General features: G+C 39.7%; 2 protein-coding genes across 2 annotated transcripts; both read right to left on the bottom strand.

Annotated features, from left to right (window-relative positions):
- Nucleotides 1–448: 448 nt before the first annotated feature.
- LOC140929707 (uncharacterized) lies at nt 449–5,718 on the bottom strand. The gene is made up of 2 exons (XM_073379429.1): nt 5,006–5,718; nt 449–1,233 (listed from the first exon to the last, which is right to left on the bottom strand). The coding sequence occupies exons 1-2, from the start codon at nt 5,149–5,151 to the stop codon at nt 657–659; spliced, it is 723 nt and encodes a 240-aa protein (XP_073235530.1). The 5' UTR covers nt 5,152–5,718; the 3' UTR covers nt 449–656.
- Nucleotides 5,719–7,433: 1,715 nt separating this feature from the next.
- Nucleotides 7,434–20,029, bottom strand: LOC140931092 (putative N-acetylated-alpha-linked acidic dipeptidase). Its single transcript, XM_073380835.1, has 5 exons — nt 18,986–20,029; nt 14,565–14,778; nt 13,097–13,294; nt 11,690–11,987; nt 7,434–10,142 (listed from the first exon to the last, which is right to left on the bottom strand). The coding sequence occupies exons 1-5, from the start codon at nt 19,309–19,311 to the stop codon at nt 8,848–8,850; spliced, it is 2,331 nt and encodes a 776-aa protein (XP_073236936.1). The 5' UTR covers nt 19,312–20,029; the 3' UTR covers nt 7,434–8,847.
- Nucleotides 20,030–20,311: the final 282 nt, after the last annotated feature.

Below are 20,311 nucleotides of genomic sequence, written 5' to 3'. Positions count from 1 at the left end.
AAAAGGGTTGCCTCGCTATCTCTCTAAGCTCGGACGTGATCTTCAGCTCATACGTTGCATTCCGGACTCAGGTAACTGGGCGAATTGTAATAACTTCGGAGAATTTTGAAAGGAAGAACTGAGTCAGTTTTTCTATAATGTTTTCATTAAAAGCGTCGCCTGTGTCCATTCGTAAGTTCCTTGCATGATATCTTAAATGTGGGTCGGTTATTGGCTAGTGAGGAAGGCTATCTTCCTCCCTATCTTCTGGAGATGGAAGAGAAAAGGGGACCTGCATGATAGCACTGGATAACTTAACCTCTCTATCTTACACCTATACCCGACCTACATAGACCTGTTCACTAATGATGACATCTGATCACCGTTAATACTGAATTGCTTGTTAAAAAAGGCACAGGAACTGACTCAGAGAAATGAATAATAAGAACCCGTAAGATGATTCCCTTTATCGAGTAGCACCTCTTCCATTCGCAGTAAATGTTCACATGTTTATTCTTCCCCATCAAATAATCTTACTGAGAAACTAACCTAGTTTCAAGGAAAACTAGACTTGCTTGTGTCAAAATTTGCTGACATATATCAATACTATGCTGATTGTGTACTAAAGTCATACTTGTATCCCATCGGCTAGATTTGTACATCTTTCACTTCGTTTGTTAATGTTTAATGAGGCTGCGAACATGACTAGTTTTTTGGAAAGGATGTACACGGCGGCTCATTCCTCTGCGTCCCAGTATGAGGGCAAGTCCAACACCCTTTACTTTGGTAATAGGAAATATTTGTCGTTTACGACCTGGACGAGGAAGGCTTCGTGTAGGAGCTTGAAATCTTGTATTATTCGCGTCCGTATTGTTATCTTCTTCCCTAAGGTCTTCCTCTAAATCCATTGTTAGTGAATTCTCGATATCTTTATCAAATTCTTCTACTATCTCATCTCCAAGTTCTTGATTCTCGTCATCACGTTTGTCTTCAACCTCATCTTCAAGTCGCCTCCCAGACTCGTCTTCAAGTTGCCTCCCAGCCTCATCTTCAAGTTGCCTCCCAGCTTCGTCTTTAAGTTCTTCTTCAGCTTCTTCTTCGACGGCTTCAAATTTGTTTTTAAAACCATAATCAACTACCCCTTCAAATTTAGTTTCAAGGGACTTCCGACCGCCGTATTCATTACTTGTCGTCTGTTCTACGCTAGGTCCTTTAAGGCTGTCTTCACCCTCCGGTGAATCTTCGTCAGACCATCTGTTGCAAACAAAAAAAAAATTAAATAAAAAGAGACCTGAGTCTTACGATTTTCACAGGACGGTAAGAAAAAAGATATGAACTAAAAATGAATATGAAATAAAATAACTTGATAGACATAAAACGGCCTCTATAGTACCGTAGCGGTGCAATAGTTGAGATTAATTTTTAACAAAGACCTGCGTTGTCTGAGAATGACCCATAGGTTCTTTGGAAGTATTGAGTATGACAACCTTTTTTAAAATGCTTAAAAAAAAGATTAATTTGTTTACAATAACTAAGGAGAATATAGAATGAAAATATGAACAAAATAAAGTGACGGAAACGACCGATATACATATAAGGCGCATTTTGTTTTCAATCCGCCAATGGCTGCAATTTGCTAGAAAGAAAAAAAGATTGAGTAAAGTAGTTCAAAGTGACCATGTTGGAAGAGTAAAAATATAAATAAAAGTTTGCATTAGAATGAATTTGACCTACTTTAAGCCTTTCAAAATGGCTGGTCTATATTCCTACTGCTGGCCAATTTACCCGAGCCACAAGAGGTTTTGCGATACACGTATTTTTAGTTATATTTAGGCTTTGTCTACACTATACTGAATAGCTCTTGGCCGGTACGAAAACCATATGCGATCATATCACGTTTACAAATGAGAACGTTGATTTTTATCGCTGCGATTGCTGTAATGGAGGCAGCTGTGCCGCACTAATCTTGAAAGCGGATCCTCACATATTCAACAAGTTTCTGTGCCACTCCAGTGGCAAGTTTGGACCCGCGACCCGCGACTATTAGTCAAACTCAAATCTCTAGGACAAAATAACCGGTTAAGCCTAATTTTAATGAAACCGTCCGGGTCGCTTCAATTGTCTCGATTTCTTGAGACAATTCGGACGAACAACACAATCCGCACGAACATATGCGTCCTCGGAGACCCAGGGGTAGTCAGTCGGGTTGGGAGAAAAGGCGGGACGAAAGTTTTCAAGTACGGGTGAACTCACCGAACTATTTCCAAAAATTCAAGCAGATGCCAGCTCCTGATTGGGTACAAAAAATGCTTTGTATTATTGTGCCGAATCAGCGAACAGTCTCTCCTGAGTTCTTTTCGTGAGTTCGAACACGACGACTATTGTCTCGATCACGGCTTGTCTGGAACATGCACCAAGGAAATGCACACAGTCCGGAAACTTTCAGTTTGATATAAAATACCCATTTGATTTTAAAATACTGTCTGCCCGAAAACTAAAGACGCTCTTCCAAAAATACAAGCTTGAGCTTACAACAGGTATTCACGCTTGCATCGGTTACTTCTTGCGTAACTATTAGAGAGTTTTTAGCGGAGCTCCACGCGAGGCGCGAAGCGCCGCGCGTAGGCGGAGCCCTATAGCTAAGGAAATGTGGTGATCTACCCATCCGCGAAAATTTGGTGATCACGTGACCGTTCACCGAGCGAGCGATGGACCGTTCATCCGCACTACAGGCATACCAATGTAAAATAACTCAATCAACGGGTATGGCAACCCAAATGCGACTCAAGGTTTTATTTGGAAGGAAATCACAAAGTCCTGTCTTTTTCGGCGTTATTTTTTGTGTTTACACAAAAAATAACTGAGAAAGAGCTAGAGCGAGTTATTGAAAACAAAGGAGACGAATTTCGTAGGAAGAAAAACAGCGTGGGTGAGAAAAGGAGAAATGCTAGCGGCCAGCAAGGTGAAAATGGGCGGCAGTGAAAAATAAAAGCGAACAGGAACGCAGGAAACAAAAATATTGGGTAAGCACATACGACAATTCCTCCATAAAAATAATGTGTAACTAGGAAGTTTGACGTTTTAGACGTCCAAAACAGCGTTGTAGTCGTGCAAAACGACGGCAAGGGAAAGACAAAAAAGCGTGCTGCACGTGCAAAGTTGTTTTTTGCTAATTAGAGGAAAAGGGTGCTGCACGGGCAATTTGTTTTTTTTTTGCTAATTAGATCTATTTGTCTTGAGGGCATTTTCATTGTCGTCCCTGTTTAGCATTACATGATTCAATTTTTTTTGTTTACACGTATTATTAACCAGAGCTTCGCCTTTAGCCCTGGCTAAATCCATATATTAAAAGATACGACGACGGCTGACAACCACGAAAACGTCGCATGGAAAAGTGAATTCGCATTTTTTCAGTCTCTGTCGTGATTATTCCAACTCGCTTACTTTGTCAAATTCAAGCGAACTCTTCTGGAGCTGAATTTGTATCAACCATATCCAAGTTCATGAGGAAAATGAATTTTGTCACTATTTGTTTACGTCCTTCACAAAACGTGAAATGAGGCATTATTACGGGTAGTCGTGCAGTTGACGGCAAAGAAATGTACAAAAAAGCGTGATGCACGTGCAAAGTTGTTGTTTTGCCTTGTCAAGCTATTGTTTATTTGACTTTCTCGTCGCCGCCACTTCTCAAACTTCCTATTATTTACGATACATTGTGATCCGTCAAAAACAGAATATTCTCGGGGCAAATTGAATTGCTCCTGCTTATAACATCCCAAACGTTTTTCCGACTCATCGGTGGTTTCCTCGTTTCTGGTTAGGAAAGTAGAAAATAAAAGTTTCCCTTGCGCGCACAAGCCTGGTGCGCGAGCCGGGCAAGAGTGGCGGAGTAATATCCGTTGTGTGTACGAATTCACGAAAAGGACTCCCGAGAAACTGTTCGCCGATTGGGCACAATAACACAAAGCATTTTTCGTGCCCTATCAGGAACCGGCATCTGCTTGAATTTTTGGAAACAGTTTTGTGAGAGTCGGCCCTGCACCTGGGTCTCTTCCCTGGAACATATGTTGACATCATCCAGCCATTTACGTCAAAATGACCAAGGAACGTCAGAGACTAGCTCTATAGGCGAATCTTTGCTGACGTCATTGTTTACATTTTTCCTCTTCAGCTTACGACTTAACTCATAGAAGCCGTGGCCGTATATATGAACTAAATGCAAGCAATATTTAATGAAATATCAGCCATCAAAACCTGCGAAATTGCTGTGTGGCAAAAAAGTTAATGAGCCATGCATACATTCTCTGTGAAATATCAAGTTTTTAGAAGAGAATTTCTCCGAAATCATTCGGTGTATTGGGCTCAAATTTTCAGAGATAACTGAAACTGTTTTGACCTCTCAATATTCAGAGTTTTTATTTTATTAGCCATAATACATAGTGATAAGCATATGTTAATAATGAGGCAAAAAGTGTAAACGAAGATTCGCCTATACGCCTATAAAGGTATACTGTAGAGAGATATCCACCTTACAGATTGGGTGATGTAAGTCTTCAAGAGACGGTGGAAGGTAAATCATACTCAAATTTCAGGCTTGTCCCGTTTCTTACTGATCACAAGTGATCCAATTTATATTTTATAAATAGTTTTTGAACGTCCTATTTCATAAGAGTGATTTTACTTGACCGGTGAAACAGAGAATAACAACTAGTGCAAAATACCTACTAGTAAACAAAAGAATACAATGGAATTAGCACATCATAGCTGAAGTAATTTTTCTTTTCAAGATGTTTTATAATTTTTCTTTTCCTCATCTTGAATAAATAGGTTTTGTTACGTAGTCTGATCAGAACGTGCTTTCCTTCTCCGTCCGGTCGACTTTCCAAACTTTCCCGCCACCCCAAAAAAGCGACCACCTGATCCCAGGATATAAGAAAATGCTTTTTTGTCCAGCATACTAGTTAGAAATAATTTAAGAAATTTAAGCGTAGATAAACGTAGGTATTAAGTTCGTTTCAATTCTTACAATTGTTTTGGTAAAGGAGCGAAGTCATCTTGGATATTCTTGAGCTCCGCGTTCTTTAGCGTCGCTGCATCCTTCCTCAATAATGGGACTGAAACCACACTGGACAAAACGAGCCCAACCAGAGAAAAAACAAGAAGTAAACTCATGTCTAGCTGGAATCTTCATTAAACTAAACAGGAATCAATGTTTTTATCTTGCCAGCTGGAGTGATATTGCTGCAAAGAATTAAAGCGGACAAAGTGAAAGTCCGGATATTGTGGAGTCTTTTAAGAAAATTACTTCTGGCTATACAAAATAGTGTTTTGTGCCTAACGCAAACAAAAGACTCCCTTACAAATACTTTCCCGGTCATTACCCCCAAGTCTGTACAATATTATTGTCTCAAAAACTCGAGATTGTATCTTTGAACACCTTGAATACCAAGCAGAGTATCTAAATACTAACTATATCCTCTGGTAGATGGTTTATTAACCATATATTTTCAGATTAAAATGCGACTGCTAATACAGGTTATATCTCCACCACTGTGTTAAAAAATTTATGAAGTATTTAAAAAGGCAGTTAAAAGTAGTGGATATTCACTTTTGCGAAATTTTTATGGGCACACGGCAGTAATAAATTATTTCTGGCTTTTAGTGCGTAAATTAAATTAAATATAGATGATGTAAGGTATTCCTCACTCAAATCCACCCACTGTCGGGCCTTTTTTACTTGCGTACCGACGTAAAATAATAATAGCCCGCTTTTACGTACGTAAATAGACAACATAGGATTTAAGAGAGGTCATGCGGTGGGAAAAGTAATTCTCGCTCAGAGCCACTCAATATCAACGTGTAAGCACGTAAATTTTATATGGCTTTTGTGTGAAAATAATTACAGGAGATTTATAAAAAGCCGGGGTTACCTATGTTACCACTGAGACTCCAGAAATTAAAGGTTGCTCTCTTTTAAAATGGAACGTTACTCCCAGGGTTTCACTTTGTTTCGAAGACGGGAAGAGGAGAAATACTGCGAACGAGGTTAAGGCGAGTTCATGTGGTCGGGAGCGTAAACGGAAAACAAGGTTCAACCTTTTCCATCTTCGCCAGGCTTTTCAAACGTTGCCTCTGAGAAAATTTATTTAGTTCGATTTTTATTTATACAAAGCAGTTGAATTTTCGGTCCTTACGCACGTAAATCATACGCGACAATGGAAATCTACTCTGTAGATATACCTAATCACCTGCGGGTAATAAATGCCCGCAAAAGACGCTGGCTAAAAAGCAGAAAGCCAATACAATATATTGACTATTACTTACAAAAAGCCGGTTTACAATGGGTAATATGGGGTCTGTTTGAATTTTTTAAATATCGGAAATTCACTTACCTCATACATCTGCCTTAGGAGTGAACGCAAAATCTCCCAACAAATAACAGGCAATGATGAAGCATATCCCCAGGTTTGGTCTCTTAAATCGAAACGTTTCGTTCGATGATTATTATAGTCGTTCCAGTGAAACTGCACGAAAATTTAGATCACTCAAAGAAGAGAAGTATAGCTTGCGCATGAACAAGCAAAACCGGCATATTGGCTGAATATTCCCCCTTCTCTACGCCAAGTACGAAATTATTAATTTTTCACCTCCACGAAACTAACTTGTTTCGAAACTGCTTTTATCGATTAACGACCGGTAACGCTCTAAATCAGTTACACTCCCCGACCCTTATCCGAGGTCATCCGCATGGCGACCAAATCATACAGAAAGATTTTACCTTTGAGTTTCATAAGTACAACTAAATATACTCACCTACCTAGGAAGAAGGAGAAGACGAACCAAGGAAAACATCAATTGAATTTGCATATGCATTTAATCTCTAAAATAACCAACCGGCAAAGATACCTGCCTGGGGATTGAAAATCGACGTACAAAGTAAACTTCGATGTCTCTAGGCAATATTATAATGAAAAGACCACAATGTTGCACCACACTGCTTCATGCACAATAATCACATGTAAAGTGAGTACAAAAGCAATACTTTTTTATAAATTTTATTGAAATAATGGCTATATACTGTAATATAAATGGCTAAATTCTTAATCTCTATAGCAAATCGGTGGCTCCCCCAATATGGATTCGTCGCTAAGCTCTAACCTTTGAAGCTTTTCCTGTATTTTTTTTACAGTATCCATAACTATTAAAAACACAGTATTGTTTCCTAATTTGCAGTTAAAAATTACGCCAGGAACATTTCATATAGTATACTGATTTTTTTAAAGCAGACTCTTTCTCAAAATAAACCCTCTTATAGGGGCATTCAGTGGCGGATCCAGGGGAAGGGCCCGAGCCCTTATTTTAAGACCAAACTGAGGCCCGAAGGGCCGAAAAAAAAAATTTCAGACCGCCCCCCCCTCCCCCCCTCCTTATCTCAGGGTCTGGATGACCGCCCCCCAACCCCCTCTTCTGAAGGTCTGGATCAGCCACTGGCATTATCGTTCACGAGTCTAGTCAGATACATTTCTGAGGTAAAGGCCGACTATATCTAGAGTAGTGGGTTACGCACAGAATTAACCTTTTCCATGCACAGGAGTCTCATAAACTTGCGCAGGAATACATTAACGCCGATGACGTCATGCATGTCATATAGATAAGATGATGTCATAAATTATTTTCAGTTTACAAGGAGCAAGTCACGTCAGAATTTTATACCCTGGACAGTACGTTCTACAGAGTCTAGTAAACAAAGATTGACATTTTTGCTTGACAGGTAGTTTTTCGCTTCGCTGGGCTTTGAAATCAGTATAAATCAGTACAAACTCGCATTCGCTTAACCACATTTTTCGCATTTTTGAATGTCAAGAATGATTTCCTTGTAAGGTAGGGGTATTTTATTTGTGTCGAAACAACAGAAAAAAACTGGCAGGTAAAAACAAACCATAATATCATCTTATCTGAATGAATATGACATCATCATGACCAAGTAGGGACATGAAAGCATTTTTCTATTTATAGATTATGATCTCAACATCTTTAAGACCATGATGATGTTGATCAAGACCATGATTATGACCATGATGATGTCAACCCCTAAGAAACTCTGACGTCACTTGCTTCTTACAAACTGAAAATAAACTATGACATCATCCTAATCTATCTGACATGCATGACGTCATCGGCGTTAATGTATTCCTGCGTAAGTCAATGAGACTCCTGTGCATGGAAAAGGTTAATTCTGTGCCTAATCCACTACTTCCTCAATTGTAAACGTATGTTTATTTGTTTGGGTTTTCTAGGCGAACGAAGGAAAGCACGAAGCGGGCCTGGAGTGCGAGACGGGCGAAGGGGAAGGCGCGGAAAAAATAATTCCCAAATATTATTGATGCGGTTAAAAATTTAAGGAATCCAATATTTGAGACAAAAATTCTTAAAACAAAAGGGATAGACTTGTGTTCTTAAACTTTGAATCAACCAGCCTCTTACGCTTTGTTCGAGTTTGCGGTATTCGGTAAACGGTTAAATTAGAAGGTGGAACATTGCAGCTGCAACTTACAGAAGCAAGTCGCTTGTGCACTGAAAATCAAAAAGATCTGTTTCAGGCCCCGGAGTGCCAATTCAGCTGTGAAGGCCAAGGTCTGATTCAGCGCCTCCTGAAGTCATTTGAGCACAATTTATACCAAAACCGGCCCCATCAAAAGGCTATTCCACCCCACGCTAGGACCCATTTCAGCCCTTGGATCCAAATCAGCCCTAGGTAACTGGACTGCATTCGACCTGATTAAGGGAGCCAAATTACACCCAAAAATGCGACAGAATTTTAATCACCGATACGTCCCCATTTTTAAGGCTGAAACAGATCTTTCTGAATTACAGTGGGTGGATTTTAGTGGGTTTTAAAACCTTGGCTGCAGTAGATATCGCTAGTGAAACAATAGACAGTTGCTCCTCGACTTCAGCTGTATCATTAGTTTTTTTCTTTGCCGTTAAATCGACGCCAGCAAAGTTGCCAAAGTGAGCAACATGTTGAAATACGACAGAATACATGTTTTTCATTCGAGGATGGATAAAAGCCTTCCCCAGCTGGTTCAACTGGTTGTTAAGCAAACGCAATGTCAAAGAGTGAACATTTTCTGAGCTTTTGGCCTCACTAAGAGCTTTGGCAAACAAGTCGCATTGCCTGGAGAATTCAACGAGCGACCTGTTTACAGCGGCAACCCCTTCTTGAACAAGTGTTTTGTTCATAACTGCAGTTTTGATTTTAATAAGTTTATCGTACGCTTCATGCAGGGAGTTCTTCAGTCGTGATACGTTTAAAGGGATAAGCTGGGAATCAGCTAAATCTATCAACATTCCACCCATTAGTAAGGTCATGGCACGGTGGATTTCAAACTTGGGATCTGCGAATTTTTCAATCCAGTAGAACGTGTCTTCTTGTGTATGATAAGACGGATAAAGCTGCCAACCCCCACTGTTACTATAATTATAGAAATAACTGAAATCCGCCGATGGTATACCAGCCATGAAATAAAAGGGTATGTAATCACTCATGAACCTGAAAGGTGCGACTTGCGGCTCGCCTGGGACTAAAGGAGTTGGTCCTCGCTTTAGCATTACGTCAAACATGGATTCGTACTTTTCATCATCCACTGGCACCTTAACTCGTTTTGTCCACTTATAAATAAGATCAGCCAGCAGTGGATCTGTTTGTGCAAGGAGGCTATACTTCCCTTGCACTGGAACGTCGGTATTTAGGTACGCAACGCCGCGGTCCTTGAAAATCAAACTGTTTTCATCCATCCATTCAACGGAGCCAATCAAACCGAATTCTTCGCCCCCAAAGCTGCACAGTTTTATGGTCCTTCGTGGCCTCCAGCCTTCCTTGACTAGTTTGCCTAAGACTCGGCCTGTTTCTTTCAGGACGGACATTCCAGTTGTCGCATCCGCAGCTCCGTAAACCCAGGAATCACGGTGATTTCCCAGGAAAACGTAGCGGTCCGGTTCCTCTCTACCAGTAATCGTTCCGATAACATTATAGATAGTCGTCTGTTTCAGCGTGTTGTGAATACTCAGTTTTATTGTCCAATTTCTCCTTTGTTGGTAAGATTGGTCAAAGTTGAAGGTTGCGTTAAGGTCCTTAAACCAATCAGGGAGTATGCTGTCTTCTGCAACAGTAACCATTTTCATTAAAAGTATTTTTTCCGAAGTTGTTGTTGGTTTAGAGATCACGTAGGTGACCTGCAGATTGGCTACGGATATTTCTCTATGACTAAAATAAATCACTTGAAAAAAAAACCAACGGAAAAAAAAAAAGAAAAAACAAGCAAACAAGCAAACCTAGTGCTAAATCTGTAGTTGCTAGTTGAAGTCGGCTCACAAATAAATGATTTACTCTCCCATGGCAAATCACGATATTTTTCTTAAATTCGTCCAAGAGCTGTTTAACGTCCTACAACAATTGTACCGAATTAACGAGGACGATAATATTAATAAAATAATGACGATGATGATGATGATGATGATGATGATGATGATGATAATTTTGATGATTATCAATTCATTTAAACAACGTAACCTCACCCATATGCAGGGCCCGCGGAGCAGTTTTGAAAAGTGCGGACGCCGATCCTCCTCTTTTGAAATGTATTTGGGGGGAGGGGGGTCGTGGGGTGGTAGACTTTACAAATGGTTGACCTGGTGTCTACTCAATATTTTTTAATACATACAGTTACAACTCATCAATCATTTTTTTTTTTTAAATAGTTTAACAAACGAGAAAGGAGTTAGTAACAAAAAAAATGTAGCCAAGCACAGCAGCATCATGATTTTCGCGTACTTCATTTACTTCAACTTTATCCGTTCTCTCCTTGCGGCTTTGTTTAAAACCTTTCATTAGTCATTAGCGAGGTTCGCCATTTTTTCTGCCTCAATTCGTGAAGGACATGTGGCTGTAAGCGTGGGCCTTCCACGCGGAACACATTCGCGCTATTTGATTGGCTGCTGAACGGAACCTTGTTTTTAACTTACGAGCTGCCGAAAAGGACCTTTTCCTGCTGCAATGGTTGCAGGATTTACCATCATAAGCTTGCAGATCGGGAAAAAATTTCACTGATTTATCAATATCATGCTCTGCTGAGGTAATTCCTAAAACTTCTTCATGTTATCTACCATATCATCGAGTTCAATTTGTTTTAAGAAATCGTAGCTCCGTGGAGATTTAAGAACCTTGATAAAAAAGACTCCATGGAATGTGTGCATACACTACATCACCTGGCTGATGAAAACGCACAAGTCTACGACTAAGTGCAGTTTTGTAGAGATAGTCGTTTTGAGGCTTACCGTACCTCATTCTCTCTTGGGCTCATCTTATGATATAGGATCGAAACGGACCAATCATAAATTTGGATGCTTCAACGAGGTCGGCCAGTCGAATATTCGTACTCCATCAAAGATTCCTTCTTTTTGAAAATGTATAATTTTAATTTAATTTTTTTAATTTTTTGGCCAAAAAGTAGGGGGGGGGGCTTGCCCCCCAGCCCCTCCCCCTGCGCGGGCCCTGATATGACAACTCTCCGTTACTAACTTCCGCTGAATTTTGGTGGGTGTGTTTGTGTGTGTAGCAATTAATCAATATTTATAAATTCGGGTTAGCATATTCTTAGGAATACGAAAAAAATATGAAAAGTGCACTGAAAAGACAAGAAACGTTTACCTCCAGTCTGTTCCAAGAGAGAACGCGCAGTACCATAAGAAATGGGTTGAAGAAGAATACGAGGAATAAACGACAAGGTCTCATTCACTGATTTCCTGTAGATTCCGTCTAAAGAAGGTAATCCGTCCGTTAAGGGATCTCCGAATTTGTGGGAAATCCCTGCCAGTACCACTGCGTCAGGGTCAAGCCACGGGGTGTGTGGGTATGTTGAATTTTCTCCAAAGCCTTCCCTAGCGTATTCTTTTGGGTCTAGGTACATAAGCATTCCTTTTGCACCCTTCTTTTCAGCCAGAAAAGCCTAAAAATGGATTTCAAGAAAGACTATTTAAATGGCAATCAGGATAAGGAGATAGAAAAAAAAAAACAGAAAAAAGATGAACTTATGTATTAAGCGTTCAGATGAAAGAAATTGCCGTAACGCAATCAAAGGTTAAGTTAAAGTCTACGTCCGAGCCAAGTGGCTAAAAAAGCACAAGCTTTATCTGGTTTATGTAGCAGGAAGTTAGTAAGAATATTTCTACGTTCCCCTGCAGTAGCCTGATCCACGCGTTTAGTTGGTGTGGAGCGAGTTAAAAATTGTTCGCAGCGAACGCAAAAGGTAAACGATGGGTGAAACGAGGGGAGATTGGGGCGCTCTCGCCTCGTCAATTTGTTCGCCCATGTTTTTCTGTTTGAACGCCTGGAACAAGCTATCCCTGGATGGGATGTCAGTCCTATCAGGTTTACCTCCAGCATTAAATTCGCTGGCACCCAGTTATACACCTGAGTGGAAATTGGTAATATATGTGAATGAAGTGCATTGCCCAAGAAACACAACACAGCGACACAGCCAGCCAGGGCTAGAATCCAAACCTGTTCGTTGATTAGGTTTCAATTTTGACTGAAAAGTAAAGGAACACTTTCGTGATCTTTTTTAGCCAGTAATCGACGTCAGATACGCCCCAAAATTCGGTCGAAAATTTGTTTTCTACCCCACACTTCACATCCTTGAATGTTGTTAGCTGTTAAAGCTGTGTAAAAATTATAGGGGTATGTTTGTGTAAGAAACTTTAAAGTAAGTCCCAAAGTTTTTGGCCAGGATAACAGTTCACGCTTAACTGATTTCTTAGGTGTATTTAGGCTGAATAAAGACAATGACGTACCATTTCCTAAATACTGTTTTGTGGGCCTTATATATATTAAAGTCTTGTTGCCAGAGACGGCTATATAGCTCAATTGGTAGAGCAAAGAGTACGTGCAGTGCAATCGCTTTATATCTTTTCATTTTACGTTAAGGCTTCCCCGTTTTCTTATGTTGTTGTTTTGTTGTTTTGCTTCATCTTTAGCAGCTACTAAAGGATCACAATTTGGAGAATATTACATATCTGACATATTTTTGTCTGTCTCTTGAAAAGTTAAGTCACTTACGGTTGGGTAAAACCTTAAGCCATTCCTGCCAATAAGAATACTCCCATTTACGGAGATGTTGTGTTTTTCAAGCTCTTCGAAATCCTTTTCAGTTCCCTGGTTGATGTAAACAAGTTTTCCTTCAGCTGTACCATTCATGGAATAAGCCGTATATGGTGCGAACAGAGACGTGTTTCTGGCTCCAGGCCCAGATGACACCTACGTAGTAACCAGAATAAAGAATTGCACGTTAATAATTGTAATTATTATTGCATTGGACTTCAGGAGAACGCAACTCCTTATCTGTGAAATCCTGAGGAACTGGACAACGTTGACCTACACAACGTTCTGTCAGAAAATCGCCGTAACGTTTGGGAACGCCATTTATAGGTTGGTTCAGTGCCGGATCCAGACTTTGAGATAAGGCGGGGGGTGGGGGCGGCCATCCAGACCCTTAGATAAGGGGAAGGGGGACGGTCTCCAAAACAAAATTTTCGTCGAGCCTCAGTTTGGTCTAAAAATAAGGGGTTATTGTGTTGATCGGATGAGTGTAACGTTAAAAATATTTAGAAAAGGGTTGGTGTTCTTTCACATTGCAAAAAGAGGAGCCCAAGGGATCCTGACAAGAAATGTTACAGGAGAGATGAAGGAAATATTTTATTTTATGTTTATGAAGAATAAGGTTCAGTTCACTGATGATGTTTCAGTCTTTAAGAAAACTGGATAATTCAAATATAATATTTAAAAGAAAATACTGTAGCATTGTTCACACAACGCATATTTATTAAGTTTTAACGCTTATTTCGGCTAGCCGAACAAGCTTTCTTCAGGTATAGGATTTTACTAAATACAGTGCTTAAACTTCGAAATAATATATGTCGATAATTTCGCAGAGCTTCAGTAATCATGACCATAATAGAGCGGTTTTCATTTGAGTGTCGAAAAGTAATTGGTTTTGCACTTTCTACACGATGCGATTGGCTTAAAAGATTCGCGCCACCTTTTCATCCAATCAGAAGTAAAACCAAAGCCAATTGTGACGCGCTCGCATGCATTTTCCCGCGCTTTGCGTCAGCCACATGTAATTACTTCGAGTTTTGATTGGTTCAATGTATTGTCTGTGTCCTATGTGATTGGCCAGAGTAATTACTTTGGTTTTGGTTTTACGACACTCAAACGAAAACCACTCTAAAAGTAAGACTAAAAGAGAGTAATGCAGAATACATTTCGTGATGTTCGTTTTAGCCAGAAAGTTCTAGGGCTCTATCTTTGTAATAAGATGTGCTTCTCTAGCTTAGCGTGTAGAGAAGAGTTGAATATTTCGGAAACGATAGTGGGTCTTGATTTAATATTATGTTAGTCACGACATAAGAATCAAATTGCGACCTGACTAGTGCCACATGCACGTTTTTCCATAGCAGCTTTCCTTCACCTGCCATATGCCTGCCTTATAGTGAAACACATAAAGACTACAGAGATGATATGTCACCTTTAACTGCTGGGTCAAATTTTTCACCACGGTTCCATTGCCATCCACGACTGAAATCATATTTGGTTTGTCCTTCTCCGGATATGACAACAGCACTTTGTAGGCGGGCATCTCTACTTCGTCAAAACCATACTGCTGCCAATCCCGTGCTAACATATCTGCCATCTGCCGTGATCTTTCCGAACCAGCCAGATGAATCTCGCTGGAAAATATTCTGCAACATTAGAGGTACAAAAAAAAACCCTTATTAAGATAACTAGCACATCCCATATGTTCTCTGGCGAGTCAATTGGGGAATAGCGTTGTGTACCGGTTAAGTTTGCTTGCTTCCTTTACGGCTCTTGAAGACTGGATCCACAGTTAAGCCTGGTTCTCATATGCCGCCGATGTATCTGCAACGTAGCCGCCGGTACCGTGTGGACTACTTCCTGGACGAATGAGAACATGCGCCGCCGGCAACTAGAGCCATCGCAGAGCTTTACCGCCGGCATGGCTGCGAAATTGAACTCGAGTCAACTTTGCAGGCATACCGGCGATAAAGACTGGGATGACCAATGTTGCCGGCCACTTCTGTTCTCATATCGGAACAGTATCCCAGGCAGTACCGGCGGCCATGTCGCAGGTGCATCGACGGCATATGAGAACCAGGCTTTACTATGTCCAATCTTTAATTGATGTTTAGTAAAATGTAACTATTGATGACGTCAGACGTACTCGGCACTGTATTACAATAATTTTTTATTGAAGATATTTCGTCGCTTCCAACTGGCTTTATGCTCCCAGGTAATTCTGCTGAACCAGGTGACACTGACCAAAATTGTAAGATGCCCGCAATATACCACCATCGATACGATCGTATATTGCCATCAATATACAATCAAAAATTACAATCGCAAATTTTAAGTGTTTTCGTGATTTTTCGGATTATTTCAGAAGCTATTTACAAGTAAGAAAATGAAGAAACCGAGACGAAGAGTGCTCTTAACGATTTAGAAATGCCTTAACCGCAACAAATCTTCAAAACGTTGTTGTCGCTTCGGAGCCAAACTCAGTGTGAAAATCTTTACTCGGTTATTCTGCTTTGAGCAAGTATTTACGGAAATATTTATTTAGCACAGCCAAGAGAGAATGATCTTAGCTCATTCCCTCTTGGCACAGCACACAGTTACTGATGATTCTATGCAAATCCTACTAAATTTAACCAGCCTCGCCCCTCATGAACCGAAGCAAATTTAGAGGGACATTTGTGGATTCATCAGAGCAAAACAGGGCTAGTATTTCTGAGACAATTTGCCTCGAAATCCTAGTTTTTGGTAAGTAGACCATTTAGATGTTGTTCTATTAGAATATTCTGACAAATCCCTTAACTTCAGAAATTTAATTTTTATGACGTCACCACTTTCAAACTCTATTACTGATCTATTACTGAAGAGAAACATGACAACATGCACGGAATGTATTTGTTAAGTACTTGAGCAAAAGTTAGCTTTTCACTGAATTTTTAAACTTTGAAACTCATGGTTTGCATCAACGGCTGAAATAGAATGGTCAAACATTTAAATTACTCTTCAACTTGAGAGGAATTGTAGAGTTTTATGTGCTTCTGTTAACGCGCTTTGTTTTCTTTTTTTTGTTGTTTTTTTCGTTTTTCGATTTTGTTTCTTTTTTGTTTGTTCCGAGTTTTTGTTTTTGTTTTTCATAAATTAGCTTCGATTTCTGGGCAAAAGTTGTCTTGTTAGCAAATCCCGAGTTCAAAAAACCGGGCCCTCCTCTAATTTACGGGAAAACACTGTTTGGAAGGTCCCCTTTTCTTAGTTTCACAAATGTCAAGCTGAACGGTTTAATGTACTTTCAAAACACCAATTCAAGCCAGCCATTTGATTTCTGCCTCATTGACAGTATACAATCATTGACTCAAAAACTGTGTTCTAAATTTAGTCCGCGCTTTCTTCACTGAACAATCCGGATCACTTACAGAGATGGTAAAATGTCTTTTAATCGTTAATTTCCAGACTTAAATACGAATGCAAATCTTCCCTACTTTCACATGTGGAATACAAAATCTCTATTGAATCATTTTTGCAGGTATTTTATACAGTTGTTTGATATCTTTATTTCTAGAATGTTTATAAAATGACTGCTCCGAAAAGAGACCAGCTCACTGGCTATGGGGAATTAGCCAGGGAATTAAAGAGTTCACTTTATTTCTCGGCCTCCTCTAGCTTTACTGAAACCTTATCAGCTGAGTTCCTATCGAGTGAGCTTTACTGATACTGAGTGAGCTTCAATATCTTGCTGCTTCTCTAACATTTTTCCTTTTCGGTATTTCGTCCCAAGGGAGTTTCAAATGCGGTTACTTTATCGTCTATCACAAGAGAATAACGACTACGTACTTACTTTATCCACGGATGGAATGTGTTTTCTTTGGCAGCCATCTTGAATTTCTTGGTCAGCTGGTGGGAGGTCTGGAACCGAGAAATCTTCGGCGCTGCTCAGTTCTCTCAAAATATGGCAGGCAGAGGGTCTAGGACTCGTCACTTCATCATACTCCGAACAATCGGATCTTTGGAGAAGCCTAGCAATTTTATATAGTCGTCCCAGACCCCTTTCCAAACCAGACCCATGCAAAATTCAACATGGCCTCCGAAGTAAACGCATTCCACGAATTGCTAAAAGTATGGTTACATTTATTTAAATCATAATCACGCTAATCGGATATGAGAACCAACTGTTTTACTTTAGAAATGTTATAGTCAGTTTTCCACTGATGAAAATGGAAAGTCACGATGAAGAAAAAATTGAAAAGTGAACATCAGAGTAAATGCACAATTTCTTTCAACGAAATTAACACCTGGCTTTCAGGAAAAAAAAATGTCACCATAATCCTTTCATTTAAAGCTCACCTTTAATTTATAATCCCTTTATCCCGTGCCAAATGAAGCGTTATTGCGGATTAACTTGTTGTTTTTTCGTTATGTAAACTATGTTTTTTCCCCTTATTTCCTTATAATTTACAACAAAATGTTTCCCAACAAGATCTGACAAACTTTGGCTAAGCCGGCGCGAATCTCTAGGCGAATGCCACAATTGTTCTCACGGCAGCCTACAGCGTAGTTTCAACTTGTCCTATCATAAAGCTGATCAACGTGTAGCCAACAAGAGGTGGGGTGATCTCTTTGTTCTTATCGATAAATCCTTTTACTCCCAAAAGAAGCGGAAGGGAGAAAATAACCCTCCAAAAAATCAAGTTACGTGTTAAAAGACACGGAGAAAAAAATAGCACTATACAATCGTTCTGCCTAATAGGTTTAATGTCAAATGGTAAGACTATGGGTTTTGATCCAAAGACTAAAAAGTTACAGCCATGAATAATCTCGCCATGTGTAACCTATACGTGAGAGGGTTATACTAAGGGAATCGCGACTCAAAGAAATGACACCTTGGCAACCGTGCCCAGTGGCTTATCAGTCGTGGAATACTTTTCCGTGTGAAGCGGGAAAAACACTTAGTTGGGAAATTATTTGCTTATCAACACCTAATGTGCCTTTGATTGCTTTTACGAATTGCATATCAAGCAAATATTTCATGGTTGAAGACATTTTGATCAGACCTAATTAGTTTTATACAACACAATAAACAGCACCTCAGGGAAGTAATTCTCAGTAGCCGACTTTAGATTTCAAAAATCTTGAACCACCTATACTATGGCATAAATAGAAGCAGCTTAGGAACGTCAACATAGGAAAGCCACGTTTTGTAACTTTAACTGAGATGGGCACACTTTATAGGATACTATTCAAAGACTTGAAAGTTAGAAACACCTTGGCATGCCAATACAGAGAAACTTACGTCTGTTCATTGGCTACCATTTACGTAGCTATTCGGTACGTTTTAATCAACAGAGTTAGAATCCGCCAAACTTAAGAATCACCTTACACAGCGTAGACTAATGAGCGGCAACGGCGATATCGCTGTTCCGCCGGGCCACTTGACTAGATTCATCCACCGACAAAGTATCTTGTAAATGTTGAAAAATGTTGATTTAATACTGTACATAAGTGAAGCCGACTGGACTCCAAGAGAGGATGGCATTTGCGTACTGACATGCTGGTCAGCGAACCAGCTAAAGAGAAAAAAAAGCCCATTGCGGGCTATTGTTTAAAGTATATACAAAGACGGTTACAACTTATCAGCAAGTGACATTGCGCAAAAAAACTCATGGAGTTGATACAAATTTTGCTGAGAACAAATATGATGCAAAAGTATCCAAACAGAGTTGAGCCTTAAGCAAAGATGATAAATTCTGCATTTGCACATCTTCTACACTAGGGTGTTAATTAGGTGCTTTGGTGAAGAGAATTGAAGTTTTTGTTCTTAGATTTGATACGCATTTTTTCGACAACGTAATTAAGACTGCCTACCTCAAATTTTCTCTTAGCTGATCTGTGTCTACTTCCTTCTCAAACTTGCTGAATACTTCGCCCACTGTTAACTTCTCTGTTTCGCTCTGATTTCCAGTCCGATTTGTTTCACCGCCCGCACATTCACGGTTTGCTTTCGCTTTGTTTCCTGTGACAAAGTAGCCGATGAGGAAACCACCAGCAGCGACGGCAATAAGACCCAAGAATACAACCAACAATATTACATGACGTTTCCCACAGGTACCGCAGCGAGACGAGCTTTTGAATATGGTCTCTTGGGATGATACGGATGTAGCAAGTCGCAATTTTGAGCTTGTCAGCTCCATCTTGCGTAGTTGCTGCTAATAAGTAGGTACGGTAGCACACACTACGCCTATCAGCCTTGACAGAAGAGCTCTTGAGGGGTAGATAGTCAAGACGACGTCAAGCATACGTAATCGTACTTAAAGCGGTGAATAGCAAAGCAAAGCAAATATGATACCAAATAATGTCATTGCCTAGGGGATTTATTAAATCGGCAATTAAAGGAGGGTTTATTTAAAGCACATTTTAAAGTAGGAAGGCGTTTCAAATGACTGGAGAGCTTTATCATTGTTCAAGAGTTTTGTACTGTGAGACTTAAAGTGTGTTACAATTTACAAGTTTTACGGGACTTTTTACTAACAATTACGTGCCAAGAACAAAATACAACTGGGGAAATATTTTGACAAGCTACAGCTGTCAAGGGCGACTTGTCTTGTTTGCAGACTGTCCAACCACCTCTTCACCCCCGGGCACCAGAACAAAGAGGAAGAACTAATTAAAAGTTATTGTTGAAGCCAAAGAAAAACAATCCCAAGAAAGAGAAAAATATAAAGCTGTTAAGCTGTTAAATAAAGACTGAGGGCAAATCTGTAGAAGACGAATTTCTTCTAAATTGAGTTGTATAACAACTGAGTTGTTAATGAATAAATGAAATATTCATGCTACTTGGTAATTACTGAAAAGAGTTAATTTCGTAATAAGAAGACTCTTTTAGAATTTTCAGAGCGAACAACAGAAGTGCAATTAATGACATGCGATACAAAGTATACCTAAACATTTGTCCAGGTTTATACTGAAAACATTCGAATGCAGAAAGCAAAAATTAAAAAAATCCGTTTTTCTATAAATAATACTATGAAAACACTAACGTTTTATTTGAATGGTAACACTGCAGTTCATACGTGGTGCCTCTGCTGTCGAGAAAAGCACGACAGAAGCACGAGGTATCAAAGTTTTGAATTCAGTTCAGCAGGGCAATAAATTTCGATAAGTTTTGTCATTGGTGTGCTACACCACTCTTGC

Source organism: Porites lutea, chromosome 3 (assembly GCF_958299795.1).
Source record: "Porites lutea chromosome 3, jaPorLute2.1, whole genome shotgun sequence".
NCBI classification, from domain to species: Eukaryota; Metazoa; Cnidaria; class Anthozoa; order Scleractinia; family Poritidae; genus Porites; species Porites lutea.
The sequence above is the reverse complement of the archived record's forward strand: the minus strand, read 5'-3'. Positions and strand labels throughout refer to the sequence as shown.